The 25,925-nt window shown below is 42.4% G+C and overlaps 1 protein-coding gene across 1 annotated transcript; it reads left to right on the top strand.

Moving 5' to 3' along the window:
* Positions 1 to 2,599: 2,599 nt before the first annotated feature.
* FNDC7 (fibronectin type III domain containing 7) lies at positions 2,600 to 25,925 on the top strand (the record flags this gene model as incomplete). Its single annotated transcript, XM_081258663.1, has 12 exons — positions 2,600 to 2,662; positions 3,174 to 3,192; positions 6,949 to 7,203; positions 8,348 to 8,608; positions 10,408 to 10,665; positions 11,289 to 11,543; positions 13,208 to 13,465; positions 14,255 to 14,509; positions 16,026 to 16,280; positions 17,871 to 18,131; positions 22,020 to 22,049; positions 25,894 to 25,925. 12 exons carry the CDS (start codon positions 2,600 to 2,602, stop codon positions 25,923 to 25,925), a joined length of 2,202 nt encoding a protein of 733 aa, XP_081114789.1.

The raw sequence follows: 25,925 nt of genomic DNA, 5'->3' as shown, positions 1-25,925 counted from the left end.
CATGTCATCAGATTATACCATCCATTATCCCTCAGTTGTTCATGTCATTCACAGACCTCAGAAGATACTCCCCTAGTATTTTAATCCTTAGAGTTTAACAAACATCTCAATACCTCTTTCCTCACTACTGTTAGAATTCTTAGTAATTCCAATACCCATTGAACAATCTTTCCAATTCTCGGGCCTCTCAGTTTCTTGATTGCCTGACTTCCAATGATGTTTTTCTCCCACCTGACCTCAGCTGCCATTTCCCATGGTTATATCCTAGAACTGGCCATCACCAATAACTGAAACTTCTCCAGAGTTTCCATCTCGAACATCCCATTCTCTACTCACCAACCCCTCCATTTTCTGCTTACTTCCCTCTCATATCCTTTCCAACAATTCTTTAGCTCCACTGGGTTCTCCAGCCTATTGCTCCTGCTGACTTTTCACTCTGCATTGCAGTCCCCCCTGCCTCCGTGGTAGTGAGACATGGCAGCAAGCCTCACTTCCTTGCCCACCCAGCTTAGTTTCCACAGTCCAATGTTATAAATCACTTCCTTGTAAACACTCTCAATTCCCTTGCTGCAGTCTCTCTCCATCAAACTTGTCTAGTAATACCCTAGTCCTACTTAAATACAACACTCAGCCTACTCTGTGCCTGCACATGACCAGAAAAAATACACAATCATGCTGACTGGCATCTCTTTGAATTCATGACCATACACCTCTGGAACTCCGGGTTTGTGTGAACCTGAGAGTGGGGCCTCCTTAAATTTTGCTCCCTAGGCACCTCTCTAGTCTCACCCTCCCCCGACCCTGGTAGATGCCATAGTGCACCATTCAGCTCTCCCCTCCTGAAATCAGGCAAAGCGAAACTATATTTGTTCATCTCCCAGTCTTTAGATGTGGGCACCCCAGGGAAGAGGGTGTGACTTTGAGCAAGGCAGCTCTTAGTTAAGGGCAAGCCTGAGAAAGACTCAGCTAGAGAGTCAGCCACAAACACTCTGGCAGGAAGGGAGTGTGAGTGCTCACATTGCTCTGGCCAAGCCCTCTTGCTCTTCAGGGCCTTTGCCCTTCCTCTTCCCTCTGCCTGGCATGCTCTTTTCCTAGGTTTCCAAGGGACTCATCCTCACTTCCCTGATGCCCATGCTCAAGCACCTCATTGCTGGAGAAGTCCTCTCTGACCATAGTATACAAACTAAACTCTCCCTCAATATTCTCTCCTGTTACTCTGCTTTATTTTTCTTCATAACATTTAGCAACACCTGACATTAGATAGTTCTAACGTTAGCTGCTTCTTTTGGCCTTCCTCTGCTAGAGTGTGTGTTCCAGGAGCACAGAGCTCTGGTTTGCTTATGTTTATATCCCCAGTGTCCAGAACAATGCCTGGTATACAGTAGGTACTTCATATATACTTGTTAAATGCACAAATGAAAATGCCTTGAATTCATAGTAGTCAACTCATAGAAGACAGAGTGGTTTAGTAGAAGGATCTTAGAGCACTGAGTTAGACTGATTTTTTTAAACAACTTTAGTGGTGTGAAACTGACATATCATAAACTACACATATTTATAATATAAACTCAATGTTTTGACATATGTATACACACATGAAACCACTACAATAATTCAGATAATGAGCATATGCTTCCTCCCCACTTTTGTAATCCCTTTTGTAAATGGCAGGGAGGTACTGGGGATGGATGGATTTAGTGTGCTCATTAAGGACCTCTCACTGTCTTTCTCAGCACAGGGACATGCTACTGCCCTTTCCCTTTCTTTCTTCCTTTCCCCCTCCCTCCCTCCCTTCTCCCTCCTTCCTTCCTTTCTTGAATGTAATTGACACATAACACTGTCAAGTTTGAGGCATAAGTTTGAGGTGTACAAGTGTTACTTTGATACATTTATATATTGTAATATGACTACAGTAGCATTAGCTAACATCTCTATCGCATCACATAATTATCATTTCTTCTTTGTGTTGAGAACAGTTAAGATTTAGTCTCTTAGCAACTTTGAAGTTTATAGTACGATATTGTTAACTATAATCACTATGTTGTACGTTAGATTCCCAGAACTTTTTATCTACTAGTTTTAAGTTTGTACCCTTAAACAACATGCCCCCAATCCCTCCGCACCAGCCGACAGCAGAACCGATCACTTTGTACTGAAACAACAATAAGAACAACAAATAAAGGTGAAAAAGAACAAATAAAACTGGTCAGGATCCCCAAGTTTAAAAGGATCATTTCACTATGTCAATAATTTCTATACAGCTTCATAAAATTTTTATTTAGAAAAGAATTTTTAATAGAAAAGGGGAGCATTCTACACATCACCTTGAAACCCATGTTACAGTAGCATTTTGACCCGCTTGGCATAGCTTTCTTCCACTCTCTTCTTTCTTTTCAGTCTTTGCAATACCTGTACCTGCCAGTCTCCAGGTGCCCCTAGTTACAGGTCAGCTCCACACAGAAGGGGAGGAGCTACTTCCCGGGGTCTGTTCCCAGAATCACAGCCCCACATCCCAGCGACAAACAGTGCTGCCCACCTGGGGACCTAAGAGGACCCTGCCCACTTTGTTGTGTGCCCTGTGAGTGCTCAGTCCAACAGGATGGCTGGTGGACAGGTGAAATGTTTGTCTGTGATTGGATTCAGTCTTATCTGCCTTAAAATGGTGAGTTCACCATTCCGACCTACCTGCAATGATTTAGGGGGAAAAAAGATACATTCAATATCTTTCTCTTTTTTTGAGGGCCTCAGGGGTGGGGAGATGGAAATCAAAATACTTTGGAGACATACCAAGATTGTATATGTTTGTGTGTTTGAAATTTAATGCAATTTACTAGTGAAAGAAAACAAGAATATCATTATGTTTTAAGAACAAAGATTTCTGAAAAATCCATCAGCAGCTACTGACTTAGTTCAATAGGCAGATTCAGGGAGAAAAATGAAACAGTAATGTGATCTCTCTCCATCCTCTCAATTTTATTTAGGATTGCTTTGTGGTAGATTTGAGTGCTGGAAAATAATTTGTGCAAATAAATACTGTGTGTGGATTGGAAGATTGCTCACATTATGTATAAACATGTTGTGCTAAGTATATTACTGCTCTGATTTAGGTTTTACATTTCCCCAAATGGTGTTTTTCTTTATGGTTCTAATATTCTAAACTTTCCTTTTTCCAGGTTGTTTCAACAAAAACAGGTAACATTCTCTGAAATGCAAGTTTACCCTCCCCATATTTGATTTTAATTTCCATTGTTAATTCCTGGGCTACCCTGAAATATAAAGGCTATATCAGGAAAAATATTCAACATTTTCTGAGCACTCACACTGTGAGTGTAACTGGTAAGACAAATACATGGATCAAAATTTAAAGATACATCCTCATAATATATTCTTCTTGAGGACTGAGATGTATAGAGTCATGCAGTCATAGATTTTTCTCAAACACGGTTAACCATTAGTAAAGTATTACAATGATCATCATTCTAGTCAAAGAAACAAAATTTTAGTGAAGAGACTAATTTATATAACTTTTCTTATTTGTCTTCTAAGGAATTAGAGGAGAAAACTAGAAACAGTTTTGATCAAAATTCTCTAATAAAAGATGCTCTAATAAAAGATTCTCTAATGAAAAGATTAGATTCTCTAATAAAAAAGATTTTATACTTCTAATATTGCAGCCTTAAAATATAAACAATGAAAGTCCAGAGCTGGAAAAAGCCTTTCTTTTAAGAGATTTTATCACCATTTTTCTTGAATAAATGACTGAAGGCAAGGCTAATTTCTCTACAGGCCTCTCCTGGCTCATACATTCTAGAAATTTAAGTCCCTAGAATGGAAACTTATGTTCAATGGAATTTAGATTACCTGAAGGAACCATATAATATCAATTATATCACCAATAAACTCTCTTACTAATTCAGCACAAATAAGAACAAATATTATTTATTGTTTTGTATATACCACAGAAAAGGAAATGTAAATAAGGCAATTAAAATGTTTGATATAGATTTTTGGCTGAGCCATAAAATCCGTGCTTATACAATAGGTTTTTAAAAATTATTATTTCATGCTTTATTCTTACTCACTTATTCTTGAGACACCTTCAGGATTGACCAGGAAGCTGTGAGAAGGACTATTTGGCCATAAACAAAGTGATTTTTAAAAAATCAGTGGCCCTTCGATTGGACAAAATCTAGTTCTGCTGTCTCTTAGAGGGTTCCAGGACCACAGGACACACTGAGCCCTCAGAACAGGCCTCTTTTTAGTCCCACATTACCCACACTATTTGAGAGAGAGAATGGGGCAGACTGATATACTGGTGATGCTGTTAATTGATTCATCCTGTCTTTTCAATAGATGTGATGTGTTTTATTGATACTGTATAGGAGGTTTCATTTGGGGTGTGTGTATTCTGATTCTTTTTGGGCTCTGACATCGGCTGTTTATCTGTGTCTGGCCACTGGGACCACATGGGCTAATTTAGATCTCTGAGTTGGTAGAATGCACAGATGCTGTGAATCAAAGCGTTTCATTTTTGACTAACCAGAGTGGTTGATTGCAAATCTAGGGAATAAATTTTTCTCTTTCATCAGTGCATTAAGCGGGCCAAATACAGAACAAAGAAAGAGTGAAGAACCGCTGCTAATTTATGAAGACTTACACGTCCTGCTCAATCTTCTCATCTCTTTAAGGGAAACATAGTACAGAGGTGTTGATCCTTTTTCATTGCTGTTACTGGTCAGATCCTGCTCTAGAACCATGTGTAAACAGGCAATCTGTCTCTCCAGCCTGTGCTTACCCCAGAGTCTCCATAATCCCACCTTCCCTGGCAGCACCCCCTCCATGGCAGTGCCATGCAGTCTGGCTTTTCCAAACCCCAAAATTGCTCGTTGTGGTTCACACACACACACACACACACACACTAACCCTTCCTACCTTTCAATGTGCCCTTACATTCACTATTTTACTTAATCTTTACCATCTTAAGATGTAAGTATTTTACATTTCAAAGTAAACTCCAAGATGTAGGAATTATTAATATTCCATATACTCAAGGAAGAAAACTGAGACTAGAAGAGGTTAAATCACCCGTACGTGTTCATAGACAGAAGTAAATGGCAGAGCCAGGGCTCAAAACCAGCATTCTGAAATCCAAATCCTTTGCTATTTTCCCATCATGAAACCCCACGTTCCATCCTGCTGATACTGGCTTCATGTACTACTATGCTGGGCAAATGTGCCCCTCCCAGCTCAATCCAATATGACAAATTTTGTGGAGTCCTCAGGCCCCTTGACAGGCCTGTGGGGAGATAGCCGGTGTGATGCCAGCCTTTTAGATGCCTTTCAAGCCACTCCATGAAGGCACTGTCATGACAATGTCTAGTTTGGTTGTCATTTGTCCAGGAAATTAGTCCATTCCAATGAGCAGGACTGCTTAACAGGAGATAAGATGAACAATGGGGACAAGGGAAGCAGCAGGGATTGAGAGACACCGCAAAGTTAGAGGAAAGAAGGTATTAACAGAGAACAAATAACTGGGGGAGCAGAAAAGGGATGAGTGTGTAGGAGGGATAAATGTGAGACCCCTGCGGGGGCTTTCTATCCTACAACAGGGAGGGGACATAGGCGCTTCCCGCAGAGTCAGCTTCTGCTGGCAAATGGCTAAGATGAGCCCCTGCAACTTTTCCCCGGCATTTATAACCATCATAGTTTTCTTTTGATGGCAAAGGAGACAGTCCTGGGTGATGTTCAAGGAACGTCTGGCCAGTGCACAGTGGACTCTTTGTTCATTGTTGCAGCGTGGTTATTTCTGAGATGCTGCCAAAGCCAACTTTCTGGGCTATGGGTACAGAAAGAGAAGTTGTCTGTGTCACGCACATGGGGTTTTGCAGGTTGGGTTCTGTTGGAGGGAGGGAGTTGATACTGGCAAATCACACATTTGGACAGTATTTATTTCTCCTCTTTGCCCTAGAGTTTTGTTTTGCACTTTAGTTTTGAACTTGGCATATAGTGATTTTACCCAGCAAATGCAGTACATTAAATATAAAAGACCAATTGCCAGCTTCAAACCTAAAACCCAGATATTTTTGTTTGACCTTCTCTTCTACTTGGACCTCCTACACCCAGGGCATTTTTGAGTCCGTGGAGTTTTGCAGAGTAGTAAATCTGATTACCATGTTGTATCTTCAACCCCATGCCCAAAGTATAGGAATGCCTTGTGTAAATTCATGACATAAGCATTCACGGCCTCCTGGGAAACCACGGCCAGGCCCAGGTGAGGAGGGACCCCGGCATGTCATTCTTAGGCTGGGACAGATGTTTTGATAGAGAAGGAGAGAATAAAGTTTATTTTTATTTTATATAGAAGAATCTGAAAATTGTTACACTCTGATAATATTAAAGACAGTACGCTCAATTATGAAACAAAGAACTCAATTCTCCCCCTTCCTCCATTAGATTAAATGTCACTTGGAAAATGTGCAAAGTGCATACGTGGAAATCACAGCCTCAACAGAGGTGGGGGATGGAGGTGGACCCTTGCTGGAGACGTCGCATAGAGGTGGGGCAGGGAGGGGAGACCCGTGACAAAGCCTGCCTGGGGATTCACAGAACGCCAGACTGGAGTAGCCTCCAGAATGGAAGCCTTACTCTTAGTTAACTCTTTTAAAAGTACAAAAATGCAAATTATCCCAGAGGCAACCGGGGAAAAACCTCTTTGAGGTCCCATTCCTGAATGAGAAGTTTGAGCTTTCTTGCTCTCTTCTGGAGAGTAGCTTTGCCTTTCTTTTCCTCTGTTTTTTTGTTTGTTTGTTTGTTTCTTGATCTGGAAAACAAGGGCAAGGTTTATGTCTGAAGGATGACATGAGAATGACTTAGTTTGAAAGTAAAATGATGAAAGAAGTAATCCTTATAGGTACCCTAGCAAATGTACACCTTCAAAATCTCTTTCAGCTCCCAAAATACCCACTATCGATCAGGCATATTCAAAAATCAGCAACAGTATCACTGTGGAATGGGCTACAGTGCCAGGGGCCACCGGTTACCTCCTCACGGCCAGAGACGGGAACGCTGTCATTGAAACCGTGGTGGCCAGTTCCCCAGGCACTGTGACGGGCCTAAAGGCTGCAACCTTGTACCTGATCACCATCAGATCCGTCAGTCCTGCTGGCAGAAGCCAGGCATCGCCTCCAAAACAGGCAAAGACAGGTAGCTGGATGCTCATCCTCTGTTGAGCAATTGCTTGTGACCTGGATCAATTATACTGAGGATGCATATGCATGATGTAATTTTGTGTCATGTGAATGTCTATGATTCAAGGCCCAGAAGTGAAAGCCACCAAGTGACTTTTTTTTTGGAATTCAAATGTCTGTGGAGGAGGTGGTATGTAAATTCCAGATGCTTTGGAAAATAAAACCCATTTCTGGGCATCTTTAAAAGCATCCGTGCTTTTAAATCTCTGAAAAAGGGATTTCTGTTTCATTTTGTTTGTTTGTTTGTTTTATAAATTTATTGATTTATTTTTGGCTGCATTGGGTCTTTGTTGCTGCGTGCAGGCTTTCTCTAGTTGCGGAGAGCGTGGGCTACTCTTTGTTGCGGTGAGCAGGCTACTCATTGCGGTGGCTTCTCGTTGCAGAGCATGGGCACTAGCGTGTGCGGGCTTCAATAGTTGTGGCACATGGGCTCAGTAGTTGTGGCTCACAGGCTCTAGAGTGCAGGCTCAGTAGTTGTGGCACACGGGCTTAGTTGCTCCACAGCATGTGGGATCTTCCTGGACCAGGGATCGAACCTGTGTCCCCTGAATTGGCAGGCGGATTCCCAACCACTGCACCACCAGGGAAGCCCAGGTATTTCTGTTTTTAACCTCAATTATCAATAAAGACCATGTGGAATAAAGAACACATAGAAGCGATTTTGCTGCACTTTGACTTGTTTGAAATAAAACTATTTAGAGTTTGTCATCAGCATGACAAATTGATTTGATAAAGTTGTACCTCAGCATATTTCTGAAAGGTTGCGTGCATGTTAAAATAGTATAAACTATCATTCCCCCCATTGATTTATATTATGATTACAGGGAGGTTTTATCTAATTTCTTACCAATTTCCAGTTGAAGGTATGCCTAATATTAGAATTTCTCTGTTCCCCCTTCCTCTGCTGAGTCATCAGCATTAATGTGTCATTAATACACATTTAAATAACATTGTTTAATGGAACTCTGCCATGAATCCTATTGCAAAGCAAATAATTTTTTTATAATATGGATAATCAACCTCAAATTACCTATTCCTAAATTTGAATTAGCCTCTCTTGCACTTTCATAACACAAATGCACAGGTTTTTGTCTTTGTAGTGCTGGCTGCACCAATTCTACAAGTAAGCTCTCCAAGTCCAGACTCTATTCTTGTGCAGTGGGAAACCGTATATATGGCAACCGGATTTTCTGTGTCCATTATGCGAGCTAATGGTTTGGGGAGAATATGGAAAGAAAATACCACCAACACCTCCTTGACATTCACCAGTTTAGACGCTGGGACTCTCTACACCATAAAGGCCTATGCGTGGAATGCCAGCGGAACACCTGGGGATGACTCCACCTGCAATCAGAGAACAGGTAAGGACTTCGCAGCTCAGTCCCAACCTTCTCCTTTTTGATTAATGAGAAAGGCTGTGCACTGCAGTCACTGAGGGCAGCGTTAAGTGATAAGTACAGAGCAGCTGGCAGCAGCTATTTAAATTTATTATGAGCTTATTTATAGTGTCTTGATAATTCCTCCTCGGTGGTTTAAATGCTTATGGCATGTGTAAAGAAATGCTGCTCAGAGCGCACAGAGCATGGCACCCCCCCCCCAAAGCCAACTTATTTTCACCTTACATGTTCAATATCACACAGCAGGAGATAATTCTTATTAGGTTTACCAGTCACCTCTTGTCCCTTCATAGGTTCAGACCAAGAGTAGAGACAAAAGGAACTGGACCAAACAAGAATTTATTCAGCAGACATTTAATGAGTGTGTCCCAACTTTCAGCTGGCATTGCTCTAGAGGCACAGCAACAAAAAAAAAACAAACTTCCTGTTATGGCACTTTGTGCTGTGGTGGGAATCAATATTTCAGATATATTTCCCAAAGTCCTCAGTTTGGGCCTGAGGTCAACGAGGGGCTTCCTACCACCTCTCCTCCTGCTATAGGCTGAGAAGCTGATGCATGGTGTGTGTTCTCACAATCCCCATTGCAGGGATACCTGACCAGGGCATCCTACTGCATGGTAACTAGATGCCCAAACTGAGCTGCTGCTCTGAGCCAAAAGAATGAGATGGAGAGAGAGGGAAGGAGAGAGATTTTTCCTTCTCTTGAGGCAGAGTGAGTCATCCTCTGACAATATGGCCTAGTAGATGCCGGACTCACCAACCAGATTAGCTGTTTCATCTCTTGGGGAGAACCAAGGAGAAAGTGGAAAGAAACCAGAAATGTTCTCTCCAACAGTTCCTACTTTGGAGGGGAGTGGAAGCCCCATTGTCTATAGGCCGAAGCAGAAATGTAGGGAGAAGTGAAGGGTTTGCCTTTTATATTACTTCTCCAGGTAGAAATCAGAGCAAGGTGGCCCTAAGGTGATTCATGATGGGCCTGGTGAGTCAGGATGTCTATGACAAACCAGTGTCTCTGGGCCTCTTCCAAGACATTCACTCATTCTTTCTCTCCACAAACATTTATTGAGGGCCTCAAGCTGTTTTAGGAGGATAAGCCTGAGGAAAGGAAGGCATATTTCTAAGAATGCAGAGGAAATCATTTTGGAGATGCTAAAAAACTGCCTTCCTGTGTGACCATCACACTTGATACTTTCCTTTTTTCCCTTTGATTTAGAATAGAACGTCTGCTCGTCTGTAAGCAGCTGTGACCTAAAAGCTCTTATATGTCTTAGCGTGTGTCAAAAGTAAAGAAGGAATGTTGTTGAAACTAATCTGTTTAACTTTATCAATCTATAAGAGAATATTTGACCTACCACTTGATAACATACCCACATGACCCTCTTAGCCCTTCACATTTATAATTTCATTTAATTATTTGTATCACTTATCAAATTGTACGTTCACTCATTCATTTATTCAAGATGTTTACTTAGTACCTATATGTGCTAGGATCTGTTTTACAGATGAGAAAAATAAATAAATAAATAACAAAAAGATTAAATAACATAGCTGAAGTCATATAGCTAGTTATGAGTTTGCATAGTTAATGGGAGATGTGTTACCAGTTCTCAGGTACCCTAAATCTCAATTTTATGCTTTGTACACTTGCAAGTATCATATGATTGGAGTACTCCATCCTCCAAGCTCTGCAATATTGTTAGGTCAAATCTTACTTGGGTTCTTGAGGTTACTGCAAAAATCTTAATTGTTTCTCAAAAATGTAGGTCCTCGTGCTCCTGCCAACATTCAAGTCTCTTTTGATAGCGGTTCTCTGAAGGCATCTGTTTCATGGGCACCGACAGAAGGAGCTTTCAACTATACCGTGATGGCTTTGAGTGACTCTTCCAGGCTGAGCTGTAGTACGACTTTCAGTTCCTGCACCATCTCCTCTCTCCAGTATGGAACCAAGTACCTGATTTCAGTTTTAGCAACTAATGATGCCGGATCTAGCAGATCAATTTCAGCAGTGACCCTGAAAACTGGTATGTAAACAAGAGTGAGATCACTGGGGGGTTGGTAAGCCAAAGTGACTACCATTAGGGAAACAAATAATCACATGACAATGTTCCAGAACACTCTAGAACAAGCAAAAACGAAAGCCTGGTCTAAATGAAAGTGTTGAGTTGTACTTTCTGATGAGTTTGAATAATGTTGATAGTGAAACCAGATCTCGTGCATTGGAAAAAACACTGAAAATTAGGAAACCTGGTTCCTATTCCTTTCACTAATTAGTTTATTTTCTTTTGCATTTGTAAAGTTGTAAATATTCTAAGATCCAGTTTGAGTGTTACACAACTCTAGCTGTGCAGTACAGATAGTGGTCTCTTATTTACATCATGTTTCACAGACCTAGGCCTGGTGGGAGCTATTCTTTTACGATAAAGATGGAATGTCTATAGTTTGGAATATGTGTTTAGATATCTTCCCACTTTCATTCTCATCAAAGAGATAAAGACATACATATGTGGAGGTCTATGCTTCAATTTAGAAATATCTGTGTGTTTTGGGGATGAGAACTAACATTTAGTGAAGAGCTACTATGCAAAGATGCAAAGAAAATCTCTTGCAGTACTCTCACAACTGTTTATTATTTATCATTTCCTAGTTGCTTGTGCACCTGGAAGGGTGACAATCCAAGAAGATCCCCCTGGCCACCTGTCTGTGGCTTGGTCCAACGTGCATCTGGGTGATTACTATGTGGCCTTTGTGAAGAATGACGATGGCTTGGAAGTACACTGCAACACCTCCCTCACCCAGTGCAATTTCTTATCTGAGTGTGGCTTCACTTACTTTATTAGTGTTTTTGCCTATAACAAGGCAGGACAGAGTCCTTTGGGTGATGTGTTTAATTATACCACAGGTGAGTTGCACTTGATGTTTGTAAAGGGAGTTGAGTTCTGAGTTCACTAAACTCAACAGCAGAATGGATCATCCATTGCACTTATTGACTTACCTAGACCACCTGGGAGCCATTCTAGGGCCAAGAATGGAAAGTGAATCTCTTCTTTCACATCCTTTCCAGACTAGGGAATTTGGACTTCGTGGACTCAAGCTTAATAAGAATGCAAGGTTTAGGGGTGAAAAGAAGGGAAAGAATGTTGTTACTCAAGCTTACTCTGAAAAGTTGAACCCTCCACCAAGATCTACTCAGTGTTCAGCCCTGTGCTGGAGGCTGAAGGGGAGGTGATCCTTAGGTCTCAGAGTTCACTCTTTCTGCAAGCCCAGAAAACAGGGATGCAATGGCAAAGATTCTACAAGGTGTGGAGGGCTTTGGAGTAGGACACCTGGGTTTAAGTCCTAACTTGACCACCAACTCATTCGCAAAATGGGAATAATGATGCCTACCTTGCTAAGTTCCTTAGTATCTGCTACTGCAAAATGGGACAAATAATAATGAGAACATGAATATGAAAAGGTCTTTGTATATGAGAAAAGCACAATGCAAATATTTTTATTAGCATCATTATTATTGTTACTATTATTCTCCACTAGGCTTGGGTCTTCAAAGGGCAGGGATTGTATTTTATTTATCTCTCATCCTGAATGCTTATCATAGTATGACTGGCATATGGGAGATGCTCGATTTTTAAAGAATGAATGGAGTGAGTGACAAAATTAATTAACTATATTTACAAACAAGAATACTATAATATAATTATATAAATAACAATACTAGCTGGGATATAATATATTTTTAATATTTATTTATTTATTTATTTGGTTGCACCCGGTCTTAGTTGCAGCAGGAGGGCTCCTTAGTCGTGGCATGTGAACTCTTAGTTGTGGCATTCTTGTGGGATCTAGTTCCCTGACCAGGGATCGAACCTAGGCCCCTACGTTTTTACCAAGATGAAGGAATCAAATAATTGGTGCCTTTGGAATTTAGAGTCAGAGACTATCAGTAAGGTCTCAAGAGCACAGGAGGGTCTTCCAGAGGGACTGGCCTTGAACTGGATCTTTAAGGACGATGGAATGTAGGTGGGGCAAGAGCATTCCAGAGAAACCCCATGTGAGTTAGACACTTGTCAGAATTTGTCTGTGAGGTAGTGTAGGGCCTCTTCTAAAATCTGCTAATACAATGCTTCTTCCCCTCCTCCGCCCTCTAGTTTTATCTAGTTTAGTGTCTGGAAAGACGGATAGGATCTAAAGTTAAACTAAACATGATTTTGTCAGGCAGAAGAAGGGAACCGCATTCCAGTAGCACGAACACAATCTTTGAGGCATAGGGAAATAAAAGCGCGTGTGAGAATTGAGGGGTCTGGTGAGGCAGGGGATGGGGAGGGGCAGCTGGACATATCGACTGGGTAGAGCTTGTAATAACCTTGAATGTCATGCATAGAGAAGGCATCCTCTAAGTAGTGGGTGTTAGGCCAGGACTGGAGCTGGACAGACCTGTAGGAGATTGTTGCAGTGACTTAGGAGGGTAGTGCAGAGGCTCTGGGCACAGAGACGCCAGGACTCAGTGCCACTCTGACAACATGGCTCCTGTACTGACCTTCGCTCTCTCTCTGCTCCTGCTCTCAGCCCCGTGTTGTCCTGGTGACATTAACCCTGTGTTGGTGTCCAGTGACAGAGTAGAGATCGTCTGGTCTCCCGTCCGTGGTGCCGAACTTTATGAAACCAAGGCTGTAGATGGGTTCAGCGTGGTTGAATGCAATGACACTGTTCCGGCTTGCACCCTTTCTGCTCTAGAGTGTGACACCAAGTACAACATCACGGTGTTTTCCTTCAGTGAAGTCCGGGGCAGCAATACGTCATGTACTTCCCGATTTATAACCACAGGTATGATACAGAGAAGATTTCATTCACTGATTCTGAACGGCTCGCCCCACCTATGTCCCTCAGGAAGGGCATTCGGTAAAAAGGCTAACTGCCATTAGCCACCCTGTTGTGGTGACCCTGAGAGCCCCTGTCTTACTAAGGAGAGGCAGAAGAGAAGGTGGAAGAGGGAAAGAGGACAAAAAGGAAAGAGAAGACCATGAGGAGAGTGGAAGGTTTTGCTAGAGATTACCTCAGCCATTCACTTCCTCCTACCTTTGGGGCGCCTGCCTGTATTCACACTATGAAGGTTAAGACCACAAATGTTTGTCCTAATTACTTTCGCTATTGGAGTTCAAATGGCTCCCTAACATTTTCCAATTAGTCCGAAGCTATGGGAACCCAATACCATACGTCAACGTCAACAAGGTTTCCACACAAAGGCTGTATGAATTTGCCCTACATGCATGGTATGGTCGAAAGTAATGATCTCGTTTGCGGGGGAAAGGTCAGTTTTAGACCAAATGGCATGTGTGATATTTTTGTTTTTTTGTTTTTTTTTGTTTTGCGGTACGCAGGCCTCTCACTGTTGTGGCCTCTCCCGTTGCGGAGCACAGGCTCCGGATGCGCAGGCTCAGCGGCCATGGCTCACGGGCCCAGCCGCTCTGCGGCATGTGGGATCTTCCCGGACCGGGGCATGAACCCGCGTCCCCTGCATCGGCAGGCGGACTCTCAACCACTGCGCCACCAGGGAAGCCCACGTGTGATGTTTTTGATTCTGACTGTTTCAATTCATAATCTAAAATCTCTTAGCTCCTTGCAGCCCTGAAATCAAAAATGTTTCGAAGGATGCCTTTTCCATGATTAACGTGTACTGGCGATCCACTAATGATGAGGCCACTTACACGGTGACTGCCCAGGGAGAGAAAGGGCTGTACCGGTGCAGCAGCACGGGAGAGTCCTGCACCTTGTGGGGCTTGCCCTGTGCCTCAGTGTTCTCCGTCACCGCTGTGGCTGAAACACCAGCAGGACGGAGCCTGCCCAGCTACAGTGTGCCCTTAGAAACGGGTATGTAGCAACCACAGCCTGCACCTCTACTTCAATGGGGTCCTTAGGAATTGTTTTAGGACATGAACTTTCTTATTTGATTTACCCTAAGTGTGATAGAAATACCTTAAACTCAGAGAGGCCTTTCAAAGAGCCCCAGTCTTAGAAAACTTTCACACACGTTCTTTAAAAGTATCATCTGAAGGCTCTAATATATTCAAATACCAACATCAAAGGAGGAATACATTGACTCTGCAAAAACATTTATTTGAATTCGTATTCCCCCGTGACACAATCTACCAAAACAACTAACAAGTGACCAAATGAGCTAGTTTATTGTTTATTTCTTTGGTTCAGCCCTTTCAAATCTTTCTCTACAAAATGCTTTCTGAGTTTCAGTTTCCTAATTGCTAGAAGGGGATAATGGCTTTATCGGGTGGCTGTGAATATTACGTTATTTATGCTGAAGAGCACTTAGAGTGCCTGATGCACAGTAAGAGCATGATAAACGAAAGCTGCTATTGCTTCATAGCATTGTGTGTGAATGAAATTTAGCAAATTACTTAAAGCCTTTGGACGTTATTTTCTCTTATATACAACGATAGATGGCACTTTAGACTAGATAAGTTGAAACGTAAAGAGCAGCAGAACAGAGACAATGCCAAATACGCAGGAAGATTCCAGATATTCTATATCCTGTATAATGGATCTTTGAAAAGTTGAGAATTGGTTGTGGTACTCTTAGGTGGCTGAGAATATTTTGAGCTTTTATATCAGCTATGTACTATGAAATGCATGAGAAAGGCAAAATACATTTCATTGCAAATGTAAGATATACTAGGAGAAAAGGTGAATGCAACCATTGCTTTAAAATTTGCAGTTGGAATTGTTAAAGTTGGAGAACAACAAAGGGTTTCTTTCTTATTCTGAAAAAAATTGGGGAGAATCTCACATTACCCATAGCCAGTCATTGCACTGCGTTCTTGGGGAAAGCACCTGCTATATACAGTGATGTTAAATAACGTATCAGAGGGAATGAGATTTTACTTAACAAAAGACAATTTTTTTTTTTTTGCAGTACGCAGGCCTCTCACCGTTGTGGCCTCTCCCGTTGTGGAGCACAGGCTCCAGACGCGCAGGCTCAGCGGCCATGGCTCATGGGCCCAGCTGCTCCGCGGCATGTGGGATCCTCCCGGACTGGGGCACGAACCCATGTCCCCTGCATTGGCAGGCGGACTCTCAACCACTGCACCACCAGGGCTGCCCAACAAAAGAAAATTTTTAAAGTTTTTTTTAATTTATCTTTTTATTGAAGTATAGTTGAGGTACAATATTATAGAAGTTACAATATAGTGATTCACAATTTTTAAAGGTTATATTCCATTTATAGTTATTAAGGACGTTTTGATTAACAGTCGAAGGTTTGAGAAATTTAGGATATTGAATGAAACACAGGCAAAATACCATACTTGGTTAGTTTTCACAAATAACCCTCACTGGAAATAAATCCCCAGTTTTTTCTCTTTCCTCATTTAAGTGCCATGCTGTCCAGCCAGGCTGACAGTAACTCAGGTCACACAATCGGTAATCAACGTGAGCTGGACTGTTGGGACCGGCGCCCAAACCTATGTGACAGTTCTGGAGTCACACACTGGACAGTCTAAGTGTCACACCCATCAAAACCACTGCCTCCTGGGATGCATCACATGCGGCATCAATTACACAGTGGCATTAAAAGCAATTAGTGCCACTGGGTTGACTGCGGACTGTGGCTACCAAAGTTATTCCTCGAGTAAGTGAATTCTAACCTCTAGCTCTAGAGTATCAACAAGGACTTTGACTATTATAGATCCAGACATAGCCTTTCCATCTCATTTTAAAAGATGCTGCATCTCCACCGAGCTTGCATGGTAAGTTCAGATTACTTTCTAAAATGTTTACAGTTTTCCTCTTGACTTAGGACCTCAAAGGTTCAGAGGCTTCTGTTGGTAGTTGGTGAATTAACTCGCCTGGTAACAAGGTTCAGGTGTACTTTTTCTGAAAGAAGGATAGGTTTTTATATGACCCAGCTACCTGCAGCACAGAGTAACTCAGTCTGGCAGAGTTTTCAGAAAGCATTTAGATCACACATTCTATTTGGCTTGAATTTTTCTTTCTTCTTCTTCTTATGCTACTACCTCACTCTTCTAAACCACTCCAGCTTCTTCTATGGTTTCTTATTTCAACAGGTTAACAGAGCACAGTATTGCATCTTGTTCTTCACAAAGACCAAGCCACTAGGAAATAGCGGGAGAAGTAGGGAGTGGTACAGGGTTAGCAAATAAGATTTCTCTGGTGTGATTCTAGTCCACTGAAGTGGCTGCTTGGAGAACTGTTTTGAAAAAATCTTCTAAGGATGCTTCTCAGGCTTAATGGGAGAGAGTACGATGACCAGTTAGCTGTATCTGTCCCAAGGTATGGGGTGGGAGAGTTGAAATATAATTTTGGCATCCCAAAGGTAATAGAGTGAGTCTTTAACTAGGAGTTTAAAGACCTGGCTTCTTAAGCTGAACTGCGTTATCTTATTCTCTGATTCCATTTCCTCATTGGTAAGAGAAATAGGAATCATCATGATATGAAAGCATTTAAAATGTGCTACACATACATAAGCTGGATTATCATTCCTTTTGGCCCATTAGCTTTCATTAGGTTTGCTGCCTAATTTCTCACCTTGATATCCAGTTCTGGAAATATGGCCCATTGCTTACCTTCACACCTAAAAAACCTTTTTTTTTTTAAAAAAAGAATAAATCAAAGTCTATCTGTAACTGAATTTTTTTATTATTATACAATAACATTTTTATTTTAGTTACTGAGGAATCCACCATTTGACACCTAATATGTGGCCTGCTCAAGGTATTCAGGAAAAGAGAAAGGAAAAGTACCCAGTCAGCTAACGTGGATGAAGAGTGGGCCAGCGACAGGCATCATGCTACTCAGCTCAGCAAAATAGGTCTTTTCAGTTAATGCTGAATGCACTTAATTATATTTAAATTGAATCCCACTAAAATCATATGAAAATAGGGCATTATGAGGGATCTTGACAAGAATTCTGTGCATTTGACTCATAAAGTTTGAGTCATATACAATACACATCTGCCAAGCGTGGACTTTTGGCCTCACCATTGTTCTCTATTAAAAACTCATGCCCCACCTCACTCTCACACGTGGATTTCTAATCATGTGACCCATCACAGAAGGAACTTGAATACTCCCTCAAATCTGGCTCTAATCATTTATTATTGAGTAGGTTACTTATGTTGTTTCCCCATAGTAACAAAGGCCAGGTTTGTGGTGATGGTGGAATAGTGATGTGTTTGTTTTTGTTTGTTTTATCCTTCAGGTTCCTGCTGCCCTTTGGGGGTGAAATTATATAGGCTGGGCCCTAATGGCATCCGGATCTACTGGCAGGCCTCCAAGGGCTCTTCCAATTACAGCACTGACCTCTATGGTTCCAAAGGCATTTTCACGTGTGCCCCAAGTGCTGGCCTCAGTTTCTGCGATATCACCGAGATACCCTGCGGGGATGTATATACCGTGATGGTCTCCCCAGTTGCTGAGACAGGACTGAAGCTTACTTTCTGTCCAAAAAAAATATATTCAGGTAGGGCAAATTATGACCCTTTATTTAAAACTAGCCCTCAACTCAATCTGTGAATTAAGACTCAGAACAATCACACTTATTTGCTATGTAGGAAGGTCAAAGAGGGCATGACATTTTGTACATCCTGCAGGCAGATTCTGGCTACTGGGGACCCCAAGCTTCTTTGGAATTGTGATGCTTTATTATTACTTGATATGGAGACACTCCTCTCATCCCTCTCTCTCTTTTCTCCTTCAGAAAAAGGACCAGATGTTTGCTGCTTAAACAGTAAAGCAGATTTAACATGATTTTCTGCTTTGAGATTTGGGGATAGGTTTGTAACATAGTGTTAGAGATAATGACAAACCACCTGAATGTTTGAAATAAGAGACTTGAATCTTTATTTGCACAGATTCAGACTTATGAGTGAGGGAGAGTTGGAGAATCAGAAAAAAACAAATTTATAAATCATAAGCTAGGTTTGGAAATATGAGTGGGCAGACAGTCTGTGATCACAAAATGCACGAATGTCAGCCACTGCCATCTCACCAGAGCTGGCAGAAAAACATTAGCAATTCTCCTGCTCTGTATTCCAACACGTTCTGCTACCTTGCCCAGGGCATAGTCATGTATTTTTCATATATTTCTAAAATAAAATAAAATGAAGAGATGATGAAGCCCTAGAACTTTGCAGGTCAACACAAGAAGAGGAATAAATATTGGCTCAGAAATTTACTAATAACCAGAATCTAAAATTTCCAATTATGGGTTGGTGACAAGAAGGTTCAAGATGGCTCCTGGTGATGGAACCAGGCCAGGTCCTCTTCAGGGGGTGTTCTTGCTGTCCTTGGTTGTCATGCTCTGATTCCTTGCTTTTTCATTATCTTGTCCAGAGGACAAGCTGGTCCAAAGCATGGCCCTATGGGAAGGGCCAAGAATAGGTCGTTGGGCTGAGGATGAGCTCTTAGGAAGAAGAGCGTATAGATCAACAACAATACTTCACTATATTTGCATAATGTTTTGAAATTTATCAAGCATTTTCATATTCAATATTTCACTGAATGCTCAAAATAACTCTATGAGGTAGGTTCATCAGATTTTATTATCTCCAATATATAAATGAGCAAACTGAGACTCAGAGGCTCCCAAATCTCTACCTACAACCCCTCTCTTCTTCTGACCCCTAAATCCATATGGAAATGTGTTATCTCTACTTAGAGATATGACCCAGGCATTTCAACTCCTCAAGGCCAAAAGGAATTTCTGATCTTCTGCAGTTTTTGATCTCCTGTCATCCTTGTTTCAAGTACTCAAGCTGAAAACCCAGGAGTCAGCTTCCCTCTCCCTCACCCTCCATGTTTTAGTAGTCTCCCAGCCCTGTCCTGTTCACTCCATGATGGTTTCTAAATCCAACTTCTTCTCTTCATTCCTATAGCTACTTCAATATTTCAGGATCTTACTACCTCTCCCCTATGCTACTACACCAGTCCTGTCCTCCTGCCCTCTTGCCAGTCTTCATACTATTGCTAGAGTTGTCATTCTAGGACACTGACCCAACTGTCTTTCTTTCATGCTTCAAAATCCTCAGAAATTTTCTATTGCCCCATAGAATAAAATTCAATCCTCTGAGCATGGTATTTAAGGTCCTTTACAATCTGTCCCCCATCTGTCTTTCTACACTTGCACTATCCAATAGAATTTTTTTTTTTTTTTTTTTTTTTTTGCGGTACGCGGGCCTCTCACTGCTGTGGCCTCTCCCATTGCGGAGCACAGGCTCCGGACGCACAGGCCCAGCGGCCATGGCTCACAGGCCCAGCCGCTCCACGGCATGTAGGATCTTCCCGGACCGGGGCACGAACTCGTGTCCCCTGCATCGGCAGGCGGACTCTCAACCACTGCGCCACCAGGGAAGCCCTATCCAATAGAAATTTAATGCAAGTTTGAAATTTTTTAATTTCCTAGTAGCCATGTTAAAAAGGTAAAAAGAAATAGGTGCAATTAATTTAATAGTATATTTATATATTTTTATATAGTTAATTTTAATCCAAAGTATTCTACTTTTCAACATGGAATCAATATAAAAAATTTATATATCAATATAAAAACTTTATATATTTTTTCTATACTAAGTCTTCAAAATCTTGTGTGCATTTATTTAATACAGCACATCTCAGTTCAGAATAGCCACATTTGGAATGCTCATAGCTACATGTGGTAAGTGGCTACTGTATTGGACAGTACAATTCTAGGTTCATTCCACAACATCTCTCCTGAGAAGACTCCATTCTCTAGTCTAGTCACATGGGACAATTCACACACATCTGCCCTTGCCACACACACATACCATGGCACATCATGTTTCTGAGGTAATGCAGCACTCCTCTCTTTGCCTGGATTTCCACCCCACCTCAACCAAGGGAACTCCACCAGCCCAAACTCCCCCTCCTCTCTGAAGTCTTCTCCAGTTCTCATAGTCTGAGTTCATCTCCCTCCTTTATGACTCCACCTCACTCTTATCATCTTCACCGCACCATATTACTGTGAGTTGAATGTGTGTTATTTCTGCTAAACGGTAATCTCTTGGACTCTCAGTACTTTGCATGTAACTGTTGCCCAATACATTTTAAATTTTAAAAGGAATGAATAAAAGAGTGTATGTGTTTGTCTATGATTATACAGCCAGTAAGTGAGTGATGGAAGTCTTTGTTCTTTCTCCTACTTCATATTCACAATTCAACCCTTAGAGAGTCATTCCTCTGACAGTTTGTTAGTTGGAACTCTAATACCTTTGGTGGGGTGTTATCTCAAGCCTGTAGCCATTTCACTTTAGTAAAGGTTGGGTGTCTAGACTCAAGTTAAGGAATCTACCTTTGCTCTGTCTCCCTAGTAAAAACCATGCATCTGGGGGAAGGTTTTTGGTTTTGTTTTTTGGTGTGTGTGTGTGTGTGTGTGTGTGTGTTTTCTCCAATATCAATGATGCCTTAATCCTGTAATTAGGGTGATACTGTAAATAATAATAATGACTAATATTTATTGAGTGTTGTGTGCCAGACACTATTCTAAGGGCTTTACATGTATTAACTCAGTTGACCCTTATAACAACCCTATGAGGTTATTTTTTTAAATTAATTTATTTATTTGGCTGCATTGGGTCTTCGTTGCTGTGTGTGGGCTTTCTCTAGTTGCGGCAAGCAGGGGCTACTCTTTGTTGCGGTGCGCAGGATTCTCATTACGGTGGCTTCTCTTGTTGCGGAGCATGGGCTCTAGGTGCGCGGGCTTCAGTAGTTGTGGCTCGTGGGCTCTAGAGCACAGGCTCAGTAGTTGTGGCGCACGGGTTTAGTTGCTCCGTGGCATGTGGGATCTTCCCGGACCAGCGCTTGAACCTGTGTCCCCTGCACTGGCAGGTGGATTCTTAACCACTGTGCCACCAGGGAAGTCCGAGGCTGGCATTCTTATTCTTACCACTTAACAGATAAACTGAGGCACAGAAAAGTCAAGTAACTTGTCCAAGTTCATACTGTTAGCAGGTATCTCCTTCTCTTATCCCCTAAGTTGATTCTTACTCATTCTTTGGTTCACTTTCCTATTATTCTTTCTTAAATTATATCTTCACCATCTCAAATACATCAATAAATATATTTTAGGGCTTCCCTGGTGGCGCAGTGGTTGAGGGTCCGCCTGCTGATGCAGGGGACGCGGGTTCGTGCCCTGGTCCGGGAAGATCCCACATGCCGTGGAGCGGCTGGGCCTGTGAGCCATGGCTGCTGAGCCTGCGTGTTTGGAGCCTGTGCTCCACAACGGGAGAAGCCACAACAGTGAGAGGCCTGCGTACCACAAAAAAAAATAATAATAATAAAATAAATAAATAAATAAATAAATTTTAAATGCTTGTGTTTTTATTTATTACAGTAACCTGCTCTGGAAGTACACTTGGAATGGGTAAGTCATTTTTCTCATGGATACAATAGAAAGGAATTTTTTTGTTGCTCTTTAAGGTGACTTAAGTCAGGATCAAAGCTGACTCTTCAGGGACTTCCCTGGTGGCTCAATGGGTAAGACTCTGCACTCCCAATGCAGGGAGCCCAGGTTTGATCCCTGGTGGGGGAACTGGATCCTGCGTGCATGCCACAATGAAGTCTGCATGCTGCAACAAAGATCCTGTGTGCCACAACTAAGACCTGGTGCAGCCAAAATAAATAAAAACAAATTAAAAAAAACAACAACAAAGGCTCATGCAGCCCTAATATTAAAAAGAAAGCTGACTTCAATTAGAAAGGCAAATGCTTTCTTTCTGTGATGCGAGGGGTCCTTGCTCTCCTCTCACATAACATTTTCTCCCCTATTAGATTGTCTCCCCTCAGATTCCACCAGTGGAGATGAACTCCTTTGGATTCTGAAATTTTTTCAGTATTCCAGGGTCCCACAGGAAAATGTAAATATGTTTCAGAGAGGCAGCCGCTTCATCCCTCACTTCAGATAGTGGTTTCCAACCCTGCTATACACTGAGTCACTTTGAGAGCTTGAGAGTAATTGATGCCTGAGCTTTATCCCCCCCAAAATCTGATTTAATTGGTTTGGGGTAAAGTCTGGGCATCAGGGTTTCTAAAAGCTCTTTGGGTGATTCTAAAGTGTAGCCAAAGCTAAGAACTGCTGCTTTAGAGCAGACCTTCTCAAACCTTATTGTGCATCCGAATCACCTGGGGCCTTGTTAAAACCAGCTTCTGATTTGGTAGGTGTAGGAAAGATCTGAGACTTTGCACTACAAACAAGGTCCGGGTGATGCTGGTGACGCCAATACTGCTGGTCTGACCTCACTATTTTTTTTTAATTAATTAATTTTTGACTGCGTTGGGTCTTCGTTGCTGCACATGAGCTTTCTCTAGTTGTCGTGAGCGGGGGCTACTCTTCATTTCGGTGCACGGGCTTCTCATTGCAGTGGCTTCTCTTGTTGCAGAGCACGGGCTCTAGGCACCCGGACTTCAGTAGCTGTGGCACATGGGCTCAGTAGTTGTGGCTCAGGGGCTTAATTGCTCTGTGGCATGTGGGATCTTCCCAGACCAGGGCTCGAACCCGTGTCCCCTGCATTGGCAGGTGGATTCTTAACCACTGCACCACCAGGGAAGTCCCTAACCTCACTTTAGTAGTCAGCTGTTGGAATCTGTCAACAGCCTGCAGAGAGCTAGGATGTCTGCTTCCAGTTTGTATGGGTGGACATGGCCAGCAGAGGAAAAGGGGTGCTGAAAGGGCAGCTGGAGTAAAGATAACCCTCACTGCCACTCAGGTGTTCTCATGGCTGATCCTGTCTAGGCTATTCGGGGTGCCCCACAGAGGCTACTCTTGGCTGGGGCCATGGAGATGACCACACAGAGCTGTGTGTGCTGACCCAGTAAGTAGCATGTACTGCTTCACGAGGAATTTTCTAGGAGGCCTGCTTGATTTGGGGTCGTGGGAAAACCCCCAGGGAATATTATCAACCCCAAAGTACAGATGGGACACGTAAACACACATACACATACACACAATCAGACATGGCTGACTTCAGAGAGTGTGGGTGGAAATGAAGCCTTCCTACCAGTAAAGCCCACCAGACAGCCTCCCAGCCTGGGCCAGCTCCCCTCCGAAACTTCCTTCCACTGGCAGGACACATGCTTCTCTGTGCTGCCTGTTCTCTATTTCCTCTCCCAGTCTACTACTTCTCTGAGCACAGCAGGACTCATGCTTTCTAATTCTTGCCCCACCTGCAGGTCTGAAATAAGAATAATCCCTATTAATTTTTAAAGAGTTTCTGTTTCCAGTGACTACAGGGAAACAGACCTGGCTTATTAAAAACAAACTGTGTTAGCATACAGGTTTTGTTTTTCTCTTTTTGATTTCACTTTGTTATACAGCAGAAACTAACACAACACTGTAAAGCAATTATACTCCAATAAAGATGTTTAAAAAAAAACTGTGAGGAAAGCTCTAAATTATAAAAAATTACTTTAAAAAACTCCCAAAGGGGGCTTCCCTGGTGGCGCAGTGGTTGAGAGTCCGCCTGCCAATGCAGGGGACGCAGGTTCGTGCCCCGGTCTGGGAGGATCCCGCATGCCGCGGAGCGGCTGGGCCCATGAGCCATGGCCGCTGAGCCTGCGCGTCTGGAGCCTGTGCTCTGCAACGGGAGAGGCCACAACAGTGAGAGGCCCGTGCACTGCAAAAAAACCAAAAAACCTCCCAAAGTACTAATGACCGTAAGCCCTGGTCTTCAGTGAAATGTACATGGGCCTGGGTCTGCATTCTTGGAAACTATTTCCAGTATTATGGCCATTTTAAATCAGTGTTTCCCCTGAGCCATAGAGGGGTAGTAGAAGTGTCTTGGGGGCCCCTAAGAGGTGAGGAGTGGTGTATTGTATTCTGGTCTTCCCTAAGATTTTGTTTTGTTGTTGTTGTTGGCCGCGCCACATGGCATGCAGGATCTTAGTTCCCCAACCAGGGATTGAACCCGTGCCCCCTGCATTGGGAGCATAGAGTCCTAACCACTGGACCGCCAGGGAAGTCCCTTCCCTAAGATTTTGTTAGAGAAAGAGACGCAATACTTTTTTTAAAAAAATGCTTGAAAACCATCACTCTTAGACCTTGCTATTCATCAGCATCACCAGAACACTTGTTCAAAACGTACAATCTTAGACCCCACCCAGATTTACTAAATCCCCAGATGATTCACATGCATGTTCAAGTTTGAGGATCACTGCTTAGACAGTAGTGTTCAAACTCTGGTGTGCATCAGAATCTCTTGGAGAGCTAATAAAGGATGTAGAGAACCAGGCCTGCTGACGTGGGTAAGACCTGGGCCTTTGTGTTTCTGTCAGGTTCCCAGGTGATTCTGACTCTCCAAGTTTGAGAAGCACTGCTCTAGGTCACTACCCTCCCCTTCCTCTGTCCCTCTGGGCTGGCCCTGATTGTTGCTTCTCCCTTCCTTAGCAATTTCAATCTTCAACCTGAAGAGATCTGACCCTCTCTTTAAGGAGATCCTTGTAGAAATGCTGCAAGACTCTCAAAAAATGAGTATTTGGGGGCCTCTACATCATACAGAATTCACTATATTAAGGGAGAGATTCTAAATTGCTTCCAATTTCAGCATTTCTCCTCTCTATACACAGGACTAGCAGATTAGGTCCCTGGCTGACATGGGGCCTCCAGATATGCTAAGGGAAGCCTTGGGAATCTTTTTGTCTAAGACTTTTGGTCTTGCTTTACTCTTGGATTATCCTAAAGCTTTTCAACAGCATGAATGGATTTTTTTTTAAGAGACAGATCTGGGTTCAAATTCGACCACTATCCCTTACCCTGAGGCAACTTGCTTCAATTCTAAGTATAGGTTTCCTCATCTGAAAATTGGAAAAAACTCATCATAAGATGTTATGAAGATGAAAGGAGATATAAATTGTTGGACACAATGACAGGTCCAAAGTAAGCTCAATTAATAAAAGGCCTGGAGGTGGAGAGGAAAGTTCTTTGTCCTGGATCAGTAATCTGAGCTCAAAGAGACTCTTGGGGAGGATTCATTTCATCAAGCAGGAGAGAGAGCACCCTGCTTAGTTAGAATCTGCTGGTCAGTTTCTTCTTGCCCTTTGAACAGTTCAGATTCTCTTAATTTTCTGTTTATTTGCTGTGAAGTGCTGCAAAAATAGCATTTCAAATCAAAATGGTAATCGGAACCTCAGAGACATTTAAGGGCTTTTTAATTTAAGAAAATGCCTGCAAATTTAATGCATTTCGTGGCTTCTTCCCTTCTTTGCCTTTTCAGTGATTTACAGAGGGAAGAGAAATGCGGAGTGA

The sequence above is a fragment of the Mesoplodon bidens genome (assembly GCF_964165515.1).
Source record: "Mesoplodon bidens genome assembly, chromosome: 2".
Taxonomy (NCBI): domain Eukaryota; kingdom Metazoa; phylum Chordata; class Mammalia; order Artiodactyla; family Ziphiidae; genus Mesoplodon; species Mesoplodon bidens.
This window is presented reverse-complemented; position numbering and strand designations above follow the sequence as displayed.